General features: G+C 41.8%; 1 protein-coding gene across 4 annotated transcripts in view; it reads right to left on the reverse strand.

The window, feature by feature from the left end:
• ELMO1 (engulfment and cell motility 1) overlaps positions 1-16,514 on the reverse strand; it is a 523,658-nt gene that overhangs the window by 355,828 nt on the left and 151,316 nt on the right. For all 4 annotated transcript variants that reach the window (XM_028104852.2, XM_028104849.2, XM_028104850.2 and 1 more), the window contains 2 exons: positions 13,327-13,377; positions 9,178-9,347 (listed from right to left, as the gene is read on the reverse strand). In XM_028104852.2, the coding sequence (XP_027960653.1) occupies positions 9,178-9,347; positions 13,327-13,377 (221 nt within the window). The remainder of the gene's footprint in view (positions 1-9,177; positions 9,348-13,326; positions 13,378-16,514) is intronic.

The following is a 16,514-nucleotide window of genomic DNA, read 5'->3' on the forward strand; positions in this document are numbered from 1 at the left end:
GTACTGTTTTCTGTCCTCCATCCTGTAACTACTCCAAAATTATTTATTAATTACAAAGTGGGGTAAACATGTTACGGTAGAGACACCTGGAAGGCACTCTCTGAAGTGGTCAAAGTGAACACCAGTAATAAGACACACGGACATCGTGTGTCATCCACAGGATGCAACAAAGAAAACCACAAGCATCAGTGATATTCCAGCCAAAGACGTATATAAATAGGGGTTTACAACAAGAAAACAATACAGGATAAACCTGTAAGAAAAAAAAAAAAAAACTGTTCCAATGGGAAACTGTGCTTACTATTCTGAGTTATCAGATGCCAGCCCAGTTGTCTCTAAGTTGTAGGTAACTGGTGAATATGTACATTCTGTCCCGTCTTGTAGTGTTTTAATGGACTTCCTCCTTGCAGATAAAAATCCAGTTTTGCCTCCATTTGCGATTCATTTCAACATCCCTTTGCGCCATACAAATTGGTGCCCTTTTGACTTTTCCTTTGAAACCGTTAAAACATCTGCCTCGTTCCCTCATATCACAAGAGTAAAATTGTTTTAACACATGTTCATTTTTATATCTGTATGAGAGTCATGCTTTTATCTTTTCCTAAAAATCACCTGTAATGAATTACCTTTTAACAAACCCAAACTGGAGGGTATTCTAAAAGTGGCTGACCTATCATCTTAAAAAGTGCCAAAATCAGGAAAGAAAAGGAACCCCTAGGGAATAATTCCATACAGAACAAGATTAGGAAAAGACAGGACAACTGGTGCAAAGGTGCTATCTGGACACAACAGAGACAAGTGTGAAACTTGATATTGCAACTCCTCCAGTAAGTAGAGAACTGTTCAGTTAATTAAACAAGGAGGCCATTAACTGATGTGGCCCTAAGGCCAGAGGCCGGTGTAAGCAAACCAAAATCTAAGCCTGTAAATGCTGCAAGGTTACAAAACAAACAAACAAACAAAAAACCCAAAACATCCATATTTATGGATGACCAATCACAAACATCCAGCTAGGCTCTAAGCTGCAGCCAATCAAATAATTGCTTTGCTTTGCTTCCTCCCCTTCTCTATAGAAGTCTTTCCCCTGGCTCCTGCAGGTGCAGCGCTCCTAAATACTTCCAGTTTGGCACTGACTGCTTCTAATTGGTTTCTGCTCAAATAAATTCTTAAAATTTTAATATGCTTCAGTTCATTATTTAACAGAATCGATTCAAAATAAATGTGTATGTGAGGTGTGTATGTGTGTGCATGCATGTGTGTAATATATAAAGCTATCACTGCAACTTTTCAAAATCGTTTTCTGGCCTGGTGCCTGAGCACCTTCAGGTTTTTCTATGTGTTCCACTTGCTGTAGCAGACTCTGGCCTTGGAACATTCTCCCTGACCAGTGCTTCTTCTCAACTCCCTCTCAACTTTGGGTTCAGATTAAAAATAAACAAAGAGGAACTTTTTGTTATGATGTCTCTTTTCCTAACTGAGGTTCCCTCTCTCCCTCTCTCTCTCTCTCTCTCTCTCCCTCTTTCTCTCTCTCTCTCTCTTTCTCTCCATATACCCATTTTTAAAAGAAACCTGACCAGGAACAAATGGTTCTAGAAAGGCTGAAGCCTCTCACCAGAGCCCAAGGTATGGCATTCTCTTCCCCAGGCAGAAGATAATCTCTTCTCTAAACAGGCTGTGTGACCTCGTCTCATTTCCATTTTCATTTCCAGGGTGACGCCGCATAATTTGTGCATGCACACCCTGAATGCCCCTGTTAATCACTACCTTGAGAACGTGTAGATCCCACCTCCCTCTATATTCCCATCAAGCAGAATGTGCCGAAGAATGTGTTGTCCAGCCTTCAGGGTCAGGGGCTCCCGGGATTGCCCAACCCAGAGCGTCTCCTTTGTACCGAAGGGTATCCAGATGGCAGGGCTTGAGCTCCTTGGAACACTGCCATGCAAGAAGGGGGAGGCCAAAGACAGTTGCCAGGCTAAGTTGCTGTGTTGTCAAAGCTTGCTGCATGAAGATCCCGGCAGTGGATGCTTTGTTCACTGCTTCTGGACTCCTTGTTTATGAGTTTCCCCAATAAACCTGTGTCTCGACTGCTGCCTCAGGGTCTTTTCTTTGGCCTCACTGGACCATCACCCACCCTTGACTTACAGTCTGCTGGGGTATGGCTGCGCAGATGGACAAAGACCCACAGACAAAGGAAAGAGCGATGGGAAGGGGGGAAGATCCAGTGTAAGGAATTTTCTGCCACACAACCGCTGACAAAGCCCCAGAGGATTGACCTCTTTGGCGTTTGTGATGCAAATTTCTGGCCTGGCCCCAGAAGGGCTGTTCCAGTTGGAACTCCCTGAGCTTGGCTGAGTGCAGAATCCAAGAAATCAGGCAGATGGATCTGGGGAGACCCAGCAGCCTTCACAGCTGGGGCCCCGCCGACCATACAGAGCAGCTTCTTTTTGGTCCAGGGAGCTGCTTGCTCCTCCCTGTGGCCACTGTCCAAGGTGAAGTGCAGGACGCGCACTGTGTGACCTGTACTTAGCTGCTAGACAGCGAGTCGCTCATCAACTTGGCCTGGCTTGGACCTTCCAGAACAGCCAAGGTTTATGAGAGACACTAAAGTCTTAGAAACAAGAACATTAAGTTAGAGCTGATACTCTACGTCCGTGGAGGTTAACAAAGTTACTTTCAAAAAAACAAAGTCCTCTTTTGTGTGAAGATGAAAGTTCAAAAAAGGTCACACATAGTCCGAAACTGTCATATCCACACACCTCCTCCCGTGTGCCTACACCATGTCAGAAATACTCAGCATTCAAGTAATACACACTTTACTAAATGAATAAAATCTGCAAACCCATTGTCAACTGTGGGTGCTAGGCAACATGAAAGCCAAGACATCATTCAGGTGCTTAATTCAAGTCATACGTCAATTTTCACATCTCCTAAGGAATGGCTATAGCTCTGATTCTGGCCTGGAGAAAATGATTCGAATAATGAGAGTTTCATATGAAACTGTGTGTTAATGAATGATAACAATTTTTATAAACACAAACACACATAGCTATACATATGCACAAAAGTCCTCATCTGTGTCCATGGAGAGAGGACTAATAATTTATACAATTAATATTGTTTGTTTTTAGGACAATTACTTGAGAGCTTTTTACATATCTCTCAAATAAACTCTGGGACTCTCTCCACTGTTCCTGATACCGCCAAATTTTGGAGAGATGACTTCAACCAAAAAAATAAAAAGCACTTGTAAATTCCCCAGATGAGTGAGAACACCTCAACTATCTCACTGCTATTTTTCTTAGGAAAGCTAGAATCCCTGAGGGACCACCAGCCCAGTACTGGCCAGGGTGTTAGAAATGGACAGATTCTTCCACAAGTGGTAAAGTATAAATGAGGCGATTTCAGTGAGCTACAGGGCTGTTCTTATTTTTAAAACAGCTTTAAAATGTGTATATACTTTGAATCAGGAACTGTATTCCAACAAAATAATTTAAATATTCACAAAGATTTTACTAGAAGAAAAACTGATTAGAGAATGTGAAAAAGACCCCAAGACAATGGAAATGTCCAACTACAGTGGATGGTTAACTTTACTGTGCACGTCCTTCAAACTGTCACACTGTCCCTCAACTGTACCTCAACAAAGTTTTTTTAAAATGAAGTAATATACAAACTACAAAAAGGATGATGGAAGTAATATTAATTACATGGAAATATTATTAGGTATAAAAAGCAGACTACAAAGAGTATGAACATTATAACTCTCCTTTTGCAAAGCCTGCGTGTGTATATCTAAAAGAAATACAAAAAGGGGGCGCCTGGGTGGCTCAGTCAGTTAAGCGGCTGCCTTTGGCTCAGGTCAAGATCTCAGGGTCCTGGGATCGAGCCCCGCATCGGGCTCTCCACTCAGTCAGCGGCAAGTCTGCCTCTCCCTCTCCCTCTGTGATCTCTCTCGCTTTCTCCTCTCAAATAAATAAATAAATAAAATCTTTAAAAAGAAAAAGCAAATAAAAGAAATGCAAAAAGGATATACACCAACAATGTTAAAAATGTCTCTGGGAAGGCAGATCACAAATGATTCTTATTTCTCCTCCTCTGTTTACTTATATTTATTTTTTAAATAATATAATTTTTTTTTATTAAGGAGAGAAAGCTAATTCAAAAGACTGTCTTGAGTTTTTTTGTAAATACATGAATTTAACTGTTTTTCTCTCTTGACTCTTCTGACCAGGGTGGTGCTACAGCTTACTCATATTCCAACAGCGTAATTTTCCTGTCACATAGCCAAGTGGGAAGGAAACTATAAGAATCCTGCCCTTTCGTTCTTGGAAATGTTCCTCCTGTTCTTCTGTTCAGCACTGGAAGGACACAGGATAAACTGTCCACTTGACTGTGTGCGTAGAGGCGGAGACAAAGAACACGGGGTTTTATTGAAAGCCCAAGAAAGGCAGGGTTATTCACTACATTGGACTTAGGGTGGCAGGTATGATTTTTTTCTTTCAATTAAAATAAAATAACTCATTTCAGAGAGACCTTTTTTGTTTATTGAGATGTAACTGGCATACCATATTATGTGAGTTTCAGGTGTACAACATAGTGATTCCACATTTGTATACATTGTGCCATGATCACCACGGTGTCTACTTACCATCTGTCACCATACAAAGTTAATACAATATTATCGCCTACTGCCCCCATGCTGTACGTAACATCACGGTGACTTATCTATTTTATACTTGAACATTTGTGCTTCTTGATCTCCTCCACCCATTTTGCCAATCCTCCAAGCCCTCTCCTCTCTAGCAACCACCAACCTGTTCCCTGTAATGATAAGTCTGGGTTTGGTTTTTGTTTTGTTTTTTAGATTCCCCGTGTAAGTGAAATCATGTGGTGCTTGCCTTTCTCTGACTTATATTACTTAGTATAATACCCTCTAGGTCCAACCATGTGGTCACAAATGGCTGAGTAGTATTCCATTATACCTCTATTTCTCATCTTCTTTATCCATTCATCCATCAGTGATCAGTAGACATTTAGGTTGTTTCCATATCTTGGTTATTGTAAGTAATGCTGCAATGAACATAGGAATGTGTGTATCTTTTCAAATTAATGTTTCCATTTTTTTTTCAGATAGACACCTAGTCACTGAATTGCTGGATGATACGGTAGTTTTAATTTTAATGTTTTGAGGAACCTCCACACTGTTTTCCAGAATGGCTGCACCAATTTACATACCCACCAACCGTGCACAAGGGTTCACTTTTCTCCACATGTTCTCCAACATTCGTTATTTCTTGTCTTCAGTAGTCATCCTGACAGTTGTAAGTTAACATCTCATTGTTGTTTTGGTTTGCATTTCCCTGATGATGAGTTACATTGAGCATCTTTCAAGTACCTGTTGGTCACCTGTATGTATCCTCTGGAAAAATGTCTATTCAGATCCTCTGCCCATCTTTTAACTGGGCTGTTTTTTGTTATTGAGCTGTATGAGCTCTTTATATGTTTTGGATATTAACCCCTTGAGAAGACTCTTAATACCCACTTTTAAAAAAGCACTGTCCATTCCTTGACTTTCTTTACCTGACACCATTGCCTTGCTCAGATTGAGCCAACACGTTTCCCCTGCAGCTTCACTTGCTTCCACACATATGTTTCAAGCTTAAACTAGGAATGGAATTTCAAAATTCCACAAGGATGGAAAAATTCAATTCAGGTTTGAAACACTGTGCTCTGCCAAAGTGACTCTCTCATTGCTCCTATGTTGCCCATTTTGCCCCACGGCCCCTCCCGGGACCAACTGGAACAAGAGACCTTGAGTAACGACAAGCAGGTGACTAATCCCTGAATCTCATTATGGCTCCAAGAAAGGGGAAAAATTCCAGGTACATTTATTTCTTCAGTGTTTCCTAAAAATTTCCACAGGTCCTGCTTAGGCAACCTCTGCCTTCCCCAGCTGGAAATCTGCCCAGGAGTCATGACTAACTGCATTCCAAGTTGCAGGATCTATTTAATTTGTACAGTTTCTATTCCCAAAGTTTCCTGTTAATTAATTAAAGTCTTGCTGTAAGTTCAATTGAGAAGCCAGGTTTCCTTATAAGAAAAATGTCTTTCTCTCATCTTTTTAATCTGAGCAAAAGATCTGAAAAATAGCTGGGCATCAAATGAGCAGCTTAACATGAGCTGCAGGACCCAGCAGAAGAGGCAGGAGGCTGCATGGCTCCAGCGCCTCCTTCCTCCATCCCCGAAAGTAGCATGACTTTGAACTGATGCGAGACGGTGAGGAGGACACCAAACATGAGCCAGAGAGACACCATTCCTTCCCGTAACAAAGGGCAACAAGAAAGCATAAGAGATAAATGCAAACCGGAAACTCACCCAAGATCTGGCCTTGAGTCGTTTGTCTGTCTGAAACCCGGCTGCATGGAACAAATCAACATGGCTTACGGATTACAAATTGTTAAAATACTAGTAACTATAACACGCTTTTCAAAGAAAGGAATTCAATGACTGCAGTTCACATAAAGCACACGCGGTGTCAACATCCTCTCTGGTTATCCATGTGTGACATGGAGAAAGAATTCAGACGTGCCTCCCCAGTCCTCAGTCTGGGGAGTAGTGGTTCTTTGGGGCCCCTCTACAGGTCGAGATGAGTTACAGAGCAAGGCAATGACACAGATAATAAGTAGTAATGTTGACAAGACAAATACATAGCATCAGTGTTCACTCTTTTTCTTCTCAAGCAGAAAGGGCAGTGTCCCTTTGAGGAGTGTTCAGGCTAAACTGTGTCCCCTTAGAATTCCTTTGTTGAGTCCCGACCCCCAGTCCCTCAGAATGGGACAGTAGTTAGAGACAGAGCCTTTAAAGAGGGGATGAAGTTAAAATAAGGCTGTGAGGGGTGTCTCCTAATCCAATCTGACTGGTGTCTTTATAAGAAAAGGAAATGTGGACCCGCAGAGAGATGTGAGGAATGAGTGGAGGAAAGACCACGTGAGGGCAGAGCCGGAAGGCGGCCACCTGCAAACCAAGGAGACCACAGAAGAAACCAAGCTGCCAAAACCTGGATCTTGGACTTCCAGCCCCCGTAACTATGAAACTATGAGACAATAAATTTCTGTTGTTTAAGCTACCCAGTCTGTGATATTTTGTTATGGCAGCCCTAGCAAACAAATCTAATGGAAACTAAAAAACGAAACAAAAAACAAAACTGAAGCTCCTAACATGCGTTTTTCCTCATTGTCAAAATGCCAGCCTTGGAGGTCCCAGAGCTCAGCCCCAGATCTCTATTCAGGGTACAGATCACATGGACCCCTGCTTTTAGTGTATTTCACACTGTAATTGCAATTATGATTGCAATTCTGCTAAATGTGGAAGCATTAACACAATATCATTCTGAATGTTCAAATGCGTAAGCCCCTGGATACTCAGGTATCCATGGCAGAAGCACCGAGTATTAGCAGGCTACATTACGACCCGTTCTAGTACATTGATTGCTTTTGATACATCAATGGCTGGGACTCGGATAATAATTGTGGGGGCGTTTTTACATTTTCATTTAACATGCTGTAAATGTGACTGAGGCTGAACCCCCCAGGGCTCACTGTCCCAACAGAATCAGTGATGGGCATGAAACAGGACCTTCTGTATGTGGCAACCACATGAATTCGTCCAAAGTGACCAGTGAAGGTGTTTATAATCACAACTCCCACTCCCCCGCTCATTCATACCAAAGAATGAAGGATCAGATACATTCCACACTAGACCTCAGCCTGGAGCTTCCAATACAGGTAAAACGTTTTCTCCTTTTCCTTGGTCAAGCCCCTGAGATCCAAAAATTTATTCAACTTCCCTTGAGCCGTTTCAAACTCCAACTCCAATTTATAGAAGGCACACCCGGATTCCCGTAACACCCAGAATTTGAGTTTCCCTCTCTCCTCCAAGTTGATGTTCACCAAAAATTTAATGAGCAGAGTTTTAACCCTCATTAAAAAAATAAACGATACCTGTCTACAATCGACCCTTTCCAAATCACCCAAGCCTGCTTGCCGATAAAAAAAAAAAAAAAAGAATTTGTCACTAGTGCCACCTGCAGAGGCCACGTGTAGGAGATGGAAGGAAGGAATGAACAAAAGAATGAAGGAAGGGAGAGGGTCAAGATGGGTCTGCAACATGCACAGTCAACGGCTCATTCTTTGCATCACCAGGTACTGAAGAGACATCTAAATGGCCCAGGCTTAAACACCAATTCTCAGTGACATTTAACTCTTTCCTCATAGATATCTATTCCAACTTTGCACAACACTGATTTAGCATATTAATATGCAATTAACTGCCATGGCATCTTCACACGCTCTAATTTACATGCTCTAATAGTGAATGCCGTAGCACCTGACCATATGGGAATGAGCAGCTACCTGTGGACCCTACCCTGGCATTTGGTGGTCGGGGAAGTTATCTGTCCACACATGTAAGAGCCAGCCCCATACAGCTCCTTCTACTCCCTAGTCACACCACAGAATCAAAGCCTTCCCTGAGAAGGGGAGCTCCCCAAGGAGAAATGCCCATCCTTCTCTTGATCGTGACAGAACTCAGACTCCTTCAGGGCCCATTCACTGACACCCGCTCTGTCAAGTTCCGTGAGCTGTAACTGGTCCAACCTCTGGACTCCCCCACTCTCAGAAGGAATTATATCTCCGTTGAATTCTGCCACCATACATTTTTTTAATGGCAAGGCTCACATCTTCTTAAATTCTGCTGACTTCCACTCTTTATACACAGTACTTAACAAATATTTATTGTATTTAATTTTAAATAATTAAGGATATACACTTCATCATTTAAATGATAACTTTTTAAAGTACGCTCCAAGCCCAGCACAGAGCCCAGCGTGGGGTTTGATCCCACGACCCCGAGATCAAGACCTGAGCTGAGATCAGGAGTCAGAAGCTTAACCGACTGAGCCACCCAGGTGCACCTCAAATGATAATCTTTTAAAAATTACTTCAGGGATGTTACTTTGACCTGGTCTAAGACTTTTAAACATAAGGATTTTGTGGAGTGGGGAGAGCAGTCAATTTCTGGTCTTTAAAACTAGAAACTGCAAGTACAAGGAAAGGAACAAATAACCCAGAATACTGGAAAGAACAGGACAGCCTCGAAGTCTGAGTAAAAGGTGCTTACTCGGTGCCGCTTTCAACCATCTGCGTGAGGAGAGAGACGCCATCGAGATTTATGAACTCCTGGGCAAACGTGACATCCCGGGAAAGGCTGGCTAAGTCCTTCAAGGCTTCCAGCTTGGCATCCATACTCGACGACTGGATTCGTTCGTGCAGCTGCTGGGCGTTTTGAGCCTCATCGAGGACGAAAACAAAAGGAAGAGTATGCAAAGAGGAAACCACAATGGACAAAAAAATTAGCGTTTCTTTGACAAACGAAGCTACAGGGGCCAAAAGCACAAGACCATAGGCGTACTCTATACCGGGGGGCAGGTTTCCAACCACAATGACTCCATCTTCAGGCGACAGCTGTTAATTTCATGATGGGAATCGACTGCCTTCCTGACAGAACCCATATTTCCATTCCTTGGAAAAGCAAGAGCACAAAAACAATAAAGCCCCAGAAAAGGAACCGGAGTGGCAGTGAGGAGGGGAAAATGTTTACCTTTTAAGTAAAATTATTATCTACAAATGACAAAAAAGCTATTTGCTTAATTAAGCAATTACACAAATTTATGCAGCACGTTCACCTGTTCAGTCAACATTCTGAGTAATAACTGCCTACACGCCGTGTTTAGAAGCTTCATTAGACACCCAAATAATCTTTCCCAGTTACTGAAAATTTTCCAGCACAACACAATGGTGCTTATAAATTTCACTTTTCAACGCCATGTGTTTCACATGCATTGGCTAATTACTGCATAAATATCAAACAAAATAATTTGGAAACCAAATTAGCCACTTTGCCTAAAATTAGACTTCTTTTTAAGGCATCTGCCCCTGGCTACTACACGCAGGGCAGGGAGGAATGGAAATATATTGGAGGAGCTGACCTTCTGGATAATAACTTGCCATTTCTATTTCTCATTTATCCAGTAATGGTTTTCATATCTACTTTTCAGTTGGGGCAGACAGGAAGAAAAATAAAATATTAAATTTTTCCGCTGTATTTCTGCTTAATGGAAATAACATCTGCCGTACTTATTATTTAACTCAAAACTGCAATGTGCCATTGCCGTCCTCATATTCTCCCTCTTGGGCACTTGCTTTTTCCTTTGAAGCTCGTTATATTTCAGAGAAAGGGGAAGAGGGGGTAGTTGTCCCCAATAGTGAGGTTATCTTCTGAACAGAAACTCATGAGAACTCCCCAAGGAGCCCCATGTGAGCCCTAACGGGGTTAAGACTACAGAGGGAAAGAGAATCCACACAGGTTCTGACAGCAAAGGTTCTCCACCGCAACAGGTTCCACAGCCAAGGTCCCCTCCCTCCCTCCCTGCCCAGGTCCCCCCTTCGCTTCACCTGGAAGTAGCCCCCAGAAGAGAAGGGGACCCAGCAGGGAAACTAATGCCAACTCTCCAGGGACCAAGACAGGAATGAACTCTACGCCCCCTCCCCCACTTGGTCAGAGACACATAGTGGTCTCCCATTGTAGTTATAACCACCAACTGACACCTTGCCTCAGAAATAAGGAGGGGGCGAAGGAAGGAGGAGAATGAGAACTCTCTCTACTCACTCACAGATCCTTAGATACCTGACAAATCACCTTAACCCTAAATCCCATGTTTTTAGAGGGAAAATGGAGCGTTGAGCAAGAATCACTTCATCTTCTAAAATCACTCAAAGATACACTGTTCTTACAATTTCCAAATGGACATACAACATTAACATATATTTAATCCAAGTGGATGACTTTGAATTGCTCAAAAAATACATTTTTCTCTAAGCAGGACATTGGCATTTACTCTACAGATGATGATGATAATAAGGAGTACTCAGATTATCTCACTGTCAGTATTAACGCTAACTAACAGTGTTGGGTGCTGCTAATACTAGTAATAAAAACAGTGGAAGTTACCTGGGGCTTTTTATGAGCCACTATTCTAAATACCCTCATGGAGGAATTCATTTAATCTATACAGTAATCCTATCAGGTATGTGTCCTCACCATCTTCATTGTACACAGGAAACTGAAGTGCAAGAGAAGTTCTATAACTTGGCTGAGGTCACAGAGGCAGAAGCCAGCACAGATGCACCTTACCTAAAGCAAGTGTGCATGTGTAAATGTGCACACACATGCATACACATGTAGGGGTGTGTGCATTCTGTCTGGCTATAGGGAGAGTTCAGCCAAGGTAGACGAAAGAACTGAACATCTTTATGGTATAACACCATTTGCTCATTTCTTTATGATACACTAACACTTCCTAGCAAATTTGATGGAGACGGTTCTATTTTTTTAACATTTTTTGTGTGTATAAAAGTGAAAGAGTTAGCATATGCTGACCCATATTTTTCAGTTTAACATAAAATAATAAAAAAAATCTACTAACAACAAGTGAAGTTTACAGAGCCAAAATATCTCGCTTCTAGAATAATGTCCAATTCTAGACCCTAGGGCTAACAGCCAAATCGTAAAATGCTTGTTTTAAAATGCAGATTCCTAGACCTCCTCTCTAGATATTGTAATTCAGCTTCTCTGTAGAGGCCCGAACATCAGCATGTTTAGAGTTCCACCAATGATTCAGGCTTGGGGAGCCCTGCTCTTTAGAACACGTAACCCAGCCTCTTGTAGGTGGACCCCATCTTATGATGCTGCCCTGTGCACTGGCGTCCACATCCTACCATTCACCGTGCTGGGAATGTGAAGGTCACGACCTGAAGAGCACAGACTTTTGGGACGCTGAAAAACGTCACCCTGCCAAACACCTAACCTTCTTTGGAGGAGTGGCTTACATTGTGGAAATGTTCACGAATCCATGGCAATAAAAAAAAAAAGAAAGAAAGAAAGAAAGAACTAACGTCTTCTTTGGCTTAGAGATCTCGGTGTAAAAACCAAGCCTCTCTAGTCCTAAGACCTAACAAAAGGCAAGGTGTACTCTTTCTGCCCGGCGAGCAGATGAGCAATTGTAACAGGATAAATAGCAACTACAAAAATCAGCTGAAACCATGGTCTCAAAAGGTCAAGTTAGCATTAATTCATGCTGACTAAAGTAAGGTCAATGCTAAGTCAGACAAAAATGTCTCAGCTCAACATGTGGCCACTGAAAAATGAACATGAATGATAATTTCCAGTAATTGGAAAAGAAGGCATCAGAAGGTGGTTTGGCCAACTCCAGCCATGCATTCTGTCGAGCTTGTCGCCGTGTTTAGGTTCAAGATGTTATTGGGTAAAATGTTTAGGAGTTTTTAAGCCTCTCTAATGTAATTTTCAACAAGAAGAATGTGTGGTAGTTACAGTACCCACAATTTAACTTTAGCCAGATGCTGTTCCCAATTTTTAAATTTATTTTTAGCCTACCACATGGCTTCAGTGGAAACTGAAAATAAGAGTTAGACACAGTTTTTGTCACATATGCAGAGTGAAAATAGTAACACTTGGTGTATTTTGTGCAGATTATTTTTTAGGAAAGCAATAAAATGCACTGTGAAATAATCTACTTTAAATATGCTAATGTTACTATCCAAAGTATCTGCAAGCAAGTAAGAAAAATGAAGATAAGTAACACAGCCAGCTACCGTAGTCTAAATATTCTATAGCATTTTGTTTAGCAGCTTTTATTTGGAAGGATTTAAAGTGTTTTTATCTAGAATCAGCTGTCAATGAAACAGATTAAGTGGCAAACATTTCTCAAACTACATTATTATGAATCATCATCATAACTGGCCAAAACTAGAAAATGCTTCAACACTCTCTCTCACTTTTACACATAGACACACCCTGACTTTAAAAAGAGGCAATGGGCTGTCTTTGGTTTGCTTTGCTTTGTTTGTTGACTGAATTTGCTTAGATGGCTTTAGGTGGATGTGTTGGGCAGGTGGGTAAAACCCATCAGTAGAGCTGAGTTATCCCACCTGTAATACAAGAATTATTGAAATGACCACCAAACTCAAACCTTAAAGTCAGTTTACTTGCACTTAACCTGAAATAAAAGCTTCCTCCTCTGTGATGGGAAATATAAGGAAGGGCATTCCTGCTAATCCACCTGTGAGGACATTCCAGAGACCTTCTATTTTGCACTCAAGTCACCCTCAAAAATTAACATCTCATAATCACATATAACAGAACTGGAGAGCAAAGTATTTACTGGAAAGCTATACACTAAGATCAACTTACTGGAGATGTGGTTAATCGAAGGATGGTGCCATTTTTTATTTCATTGCGATTCTGGAAAAGAAAAATAAAATATTTGTAAATCTTCAAATTTTAGAAGCCTCGTAAAAAAAAGAGAGCAAAGGCAAAAAAAATCTAGCAGTAACACTATATAATAAGAATTCTTATGATTCAGTTTATTGTCACTTTATTCTCAAAATTATTGAGTAATTTTTAATTATTTCTACAAAGAACTTTAAACTGGGTCTCAGATATATTAACTTTATATCAAGTCATAGGCATCATTCAGCACAGAAGTGAATATGAATACAAAGAATAGGAATACGGGGCCCAAGAATAGCAAACAAAAAAAAGCAAGTTTGAAACAAGGCAAAGGATCATAGGGGAAGAGAGGAAAAAATGAAACAAGAAGAAACCAGAGAGGGAGACAAACCATAAGAGACTCTTAATTTCAGGAAACAAAATGAGGGTTGCTGGAGTGGAGGGGGGGGTGGGAGGGATGAGGTGGCTGGGTGATGGACACTGGGGAGGGTACGTGCTTCTGGTGAGCGCTGTATATTGCATAAGACTGATGAATTTTATTTATTTTATGTTAATAATAATAAAAAAGGAAAGGCTATTTAGAAAATACGACCTAGCAATTCTGCTAGGATTAAAGCATACATTTACCCAAAAACTTGTACATGAATGCTCACAAAAACATTATTCATAATAGCCAAAAGTTGTAAACAACCCAAATGTCCATCAATTGATGAACAGATAAACAAAGCGTGGTATCCCCATTCAACAGAATATTAGTGCGCAACAAAAAGAAGTATCAATACATGCTACAACATGAATGAACCTTAAAAACATTACACTAAGTCAAAGAATCCTGACACAAAGACCACATATGTTATGATTCCATGTATATGAAATGTCCGGAATAGGCAAATCCATTGAGACAGAAAGGAGATTAGTAGTTTCCAGGGACTCCTGGCGGCAGGGGGTGGGGGGTGGGAATGAATGCTGATAGTCACAGGGTTTCTTTTCCAGGTGATGCAAATATTCTAAAATTGATTGTGGTGGTGATTTCACAAATCTATGAATACATTAAAAACCACTAAACTGAACACTTGAAACAATGGATTTGGAGGAATGTGAATTCTATCTCAGTAAAGCTATTTTTTGTAAAGGTTCTATTCAGGAGTTTGGTTTCTTAACATTTGCCGGCTTTAAGTGCATGTCGCCTTTTTTTTTTAAAGATTTTATTTATTTACTTGAGAGAGCACAAGTAGGGGGAGTAGCAGAGGGGAAGGGAGAAGGAGGCTCCCCGCTGAGTAGGGAGCCTGATGCAGGGCTCAAACCCAGGACCCTGGGATCATGACCTGAGCCGAAGGCAGACGCTTAACGACTGAGCCACCCAGGGCCCCCTGCATGTCACCTTAATGTTAAGAACAAACAGCATAAATAAGCAGATCCCTCATCAGTCTTCCTCCACTTGGCAGGTATATTTGAGGTGAGTGTCCTGAAGCTGTCACTTAGCATCTCTGGCATTGGAAGGAGAATTTCCCTGGCAGTTTTATTTCCTGCCACCAGAGTACGCACCACACTCAGCTTTCAGGAGGTGACCTGATGGGAGTCACACAAGTACATGCCCCACTCTGGAGCAGAGGCCAGGAAGTTAATAAAGTGCCATGAGGCTCATTGTCCTGCATCATTCTGGACAAGCCACAAGCTAGAATTTGCTCAGCAGGGACACTGAGGTGGTGGGAATTTTCTCAGGATAAGAACACATAGAACACTCGCTCTCTCCCTCAGACAATTCTGACTACTTACTGGAAAAGGAATTTTCTAAAATAATTACCTGAAAGGGAGAAGGCTTCAGGCCCGTACTGTCTCCGAAAGAAAACCTAATCTGAATGTTTTATACCAAGTACAGGATGGCCTGAAAGCCCCACTCTGCCAGATCCAACCACCCACCCTGGGCAATTCCAGCCCAATCTGGAGTGCCCCCCCCCCCCCAACACCCTGCACTGCCTCTTGAAAAAGCAAGCTCCTCGTTACTGGAAGTGTCTGGCAAGGGCTGAATGACACCAGGGGGCAGGAATGGTGAAATTAATTTCAGTCATTTAAAAAATCTTTGAACCCTAAAGTTCTGTGGCTCTATGAGAACTGGGAGAGGAAAAGAGCAAAGACTCATGATAGAATATTAAGGAAGCTGAACACACAGCATACCTCTTTCCTGCTCTGGCTCTAAATGAATGGAGAAAGACGAGGGTCAGAAGATGAAAAACCTAAAATATCCCCTTTATTAGTTTTCATGGAGAACAAGGCTCAGAGTGAGAACCAGCAGACAGCGAACTGGGCCCTCCGGCTGGCAGACCTGTTGAGGTAAGACCTAAGGCAGTTTCCTTCCCAGAGAAAAGAGGGGCCCAGTTTATTTCCAAAGAGCTAGTCAAGAAGAAAAAGAGGCCCTGCTGATAAAAGCAGCCGGGAGGATTTAGGATAATATCTCCTCATGGAAATTTGGGGTGGCGGTAGAGGATTCCTAATAATAGCAATAAACATTTATTGGAAGTCACTGAGGTGAAGTATTGTTGGGTTTTGTTGTCATGCTTATTTAACCATCATAATGACTCTATGCCCAGTTTTTTAAAGAATTTTTTTAAAGGAATCTCTACACCTAACGTGGGACTCAAACTCACAAGCCCGAGATCAAGAGTTGCATGCTCTACCGACCGAGCCAGCCAGGTGTCCCCAACTCCATGCCCATTTTAAAGATAAGGAACCAAAGTTGCTGAGAAGGTAAGTCACTTGCTCAACATCCTGGAGGGGGAAGGGAGATGCAAACCCATCCTGGAGGGAAGGGGAGATGTGACACCAGAAGCTGTGCTCTGTCGCTCGGGAAGAAGACAAATAATGGTCAACTTCTTCCCCCTCATGGAGAGGGATATTCTGCAAAAATGAAGAACTGCATTCATCAATTCACAGGCCAAGAAACTGCCCCTTGCCCCTCTCTGGGAAATCAGTCTTCAATCTTCCATTTTCTGCACGATCTTCAGTTCATCTGCTTTAGGGTCACCACAGGTGCACATTAAAATGCTTGTTGCTGGGGCCCTCACTCCATCCAGAGCCACTGACTCAGGAGCCTGGGATGCTGCATTTTCGCTATGATCCCAAATAACTCGGATGCACGATAAAGTTTAGAA

Source organism: Eumetopias jubatus, unplaced genomic scaffold (genome assembly GCF_037043125.1).
Source record: "Eumetopias jubatus isolate StellerSeaLion01/CBP00866 unplaced genomic scaffold, mEumJub1_p1.0 scaffold_14, whole genome shotgun sequence".
NCBI lineage: Eukaryota > Metazoa > Chordata > Mammalia > Carnivora > Otariidae > Eumetopias > Eumetopias jubatus.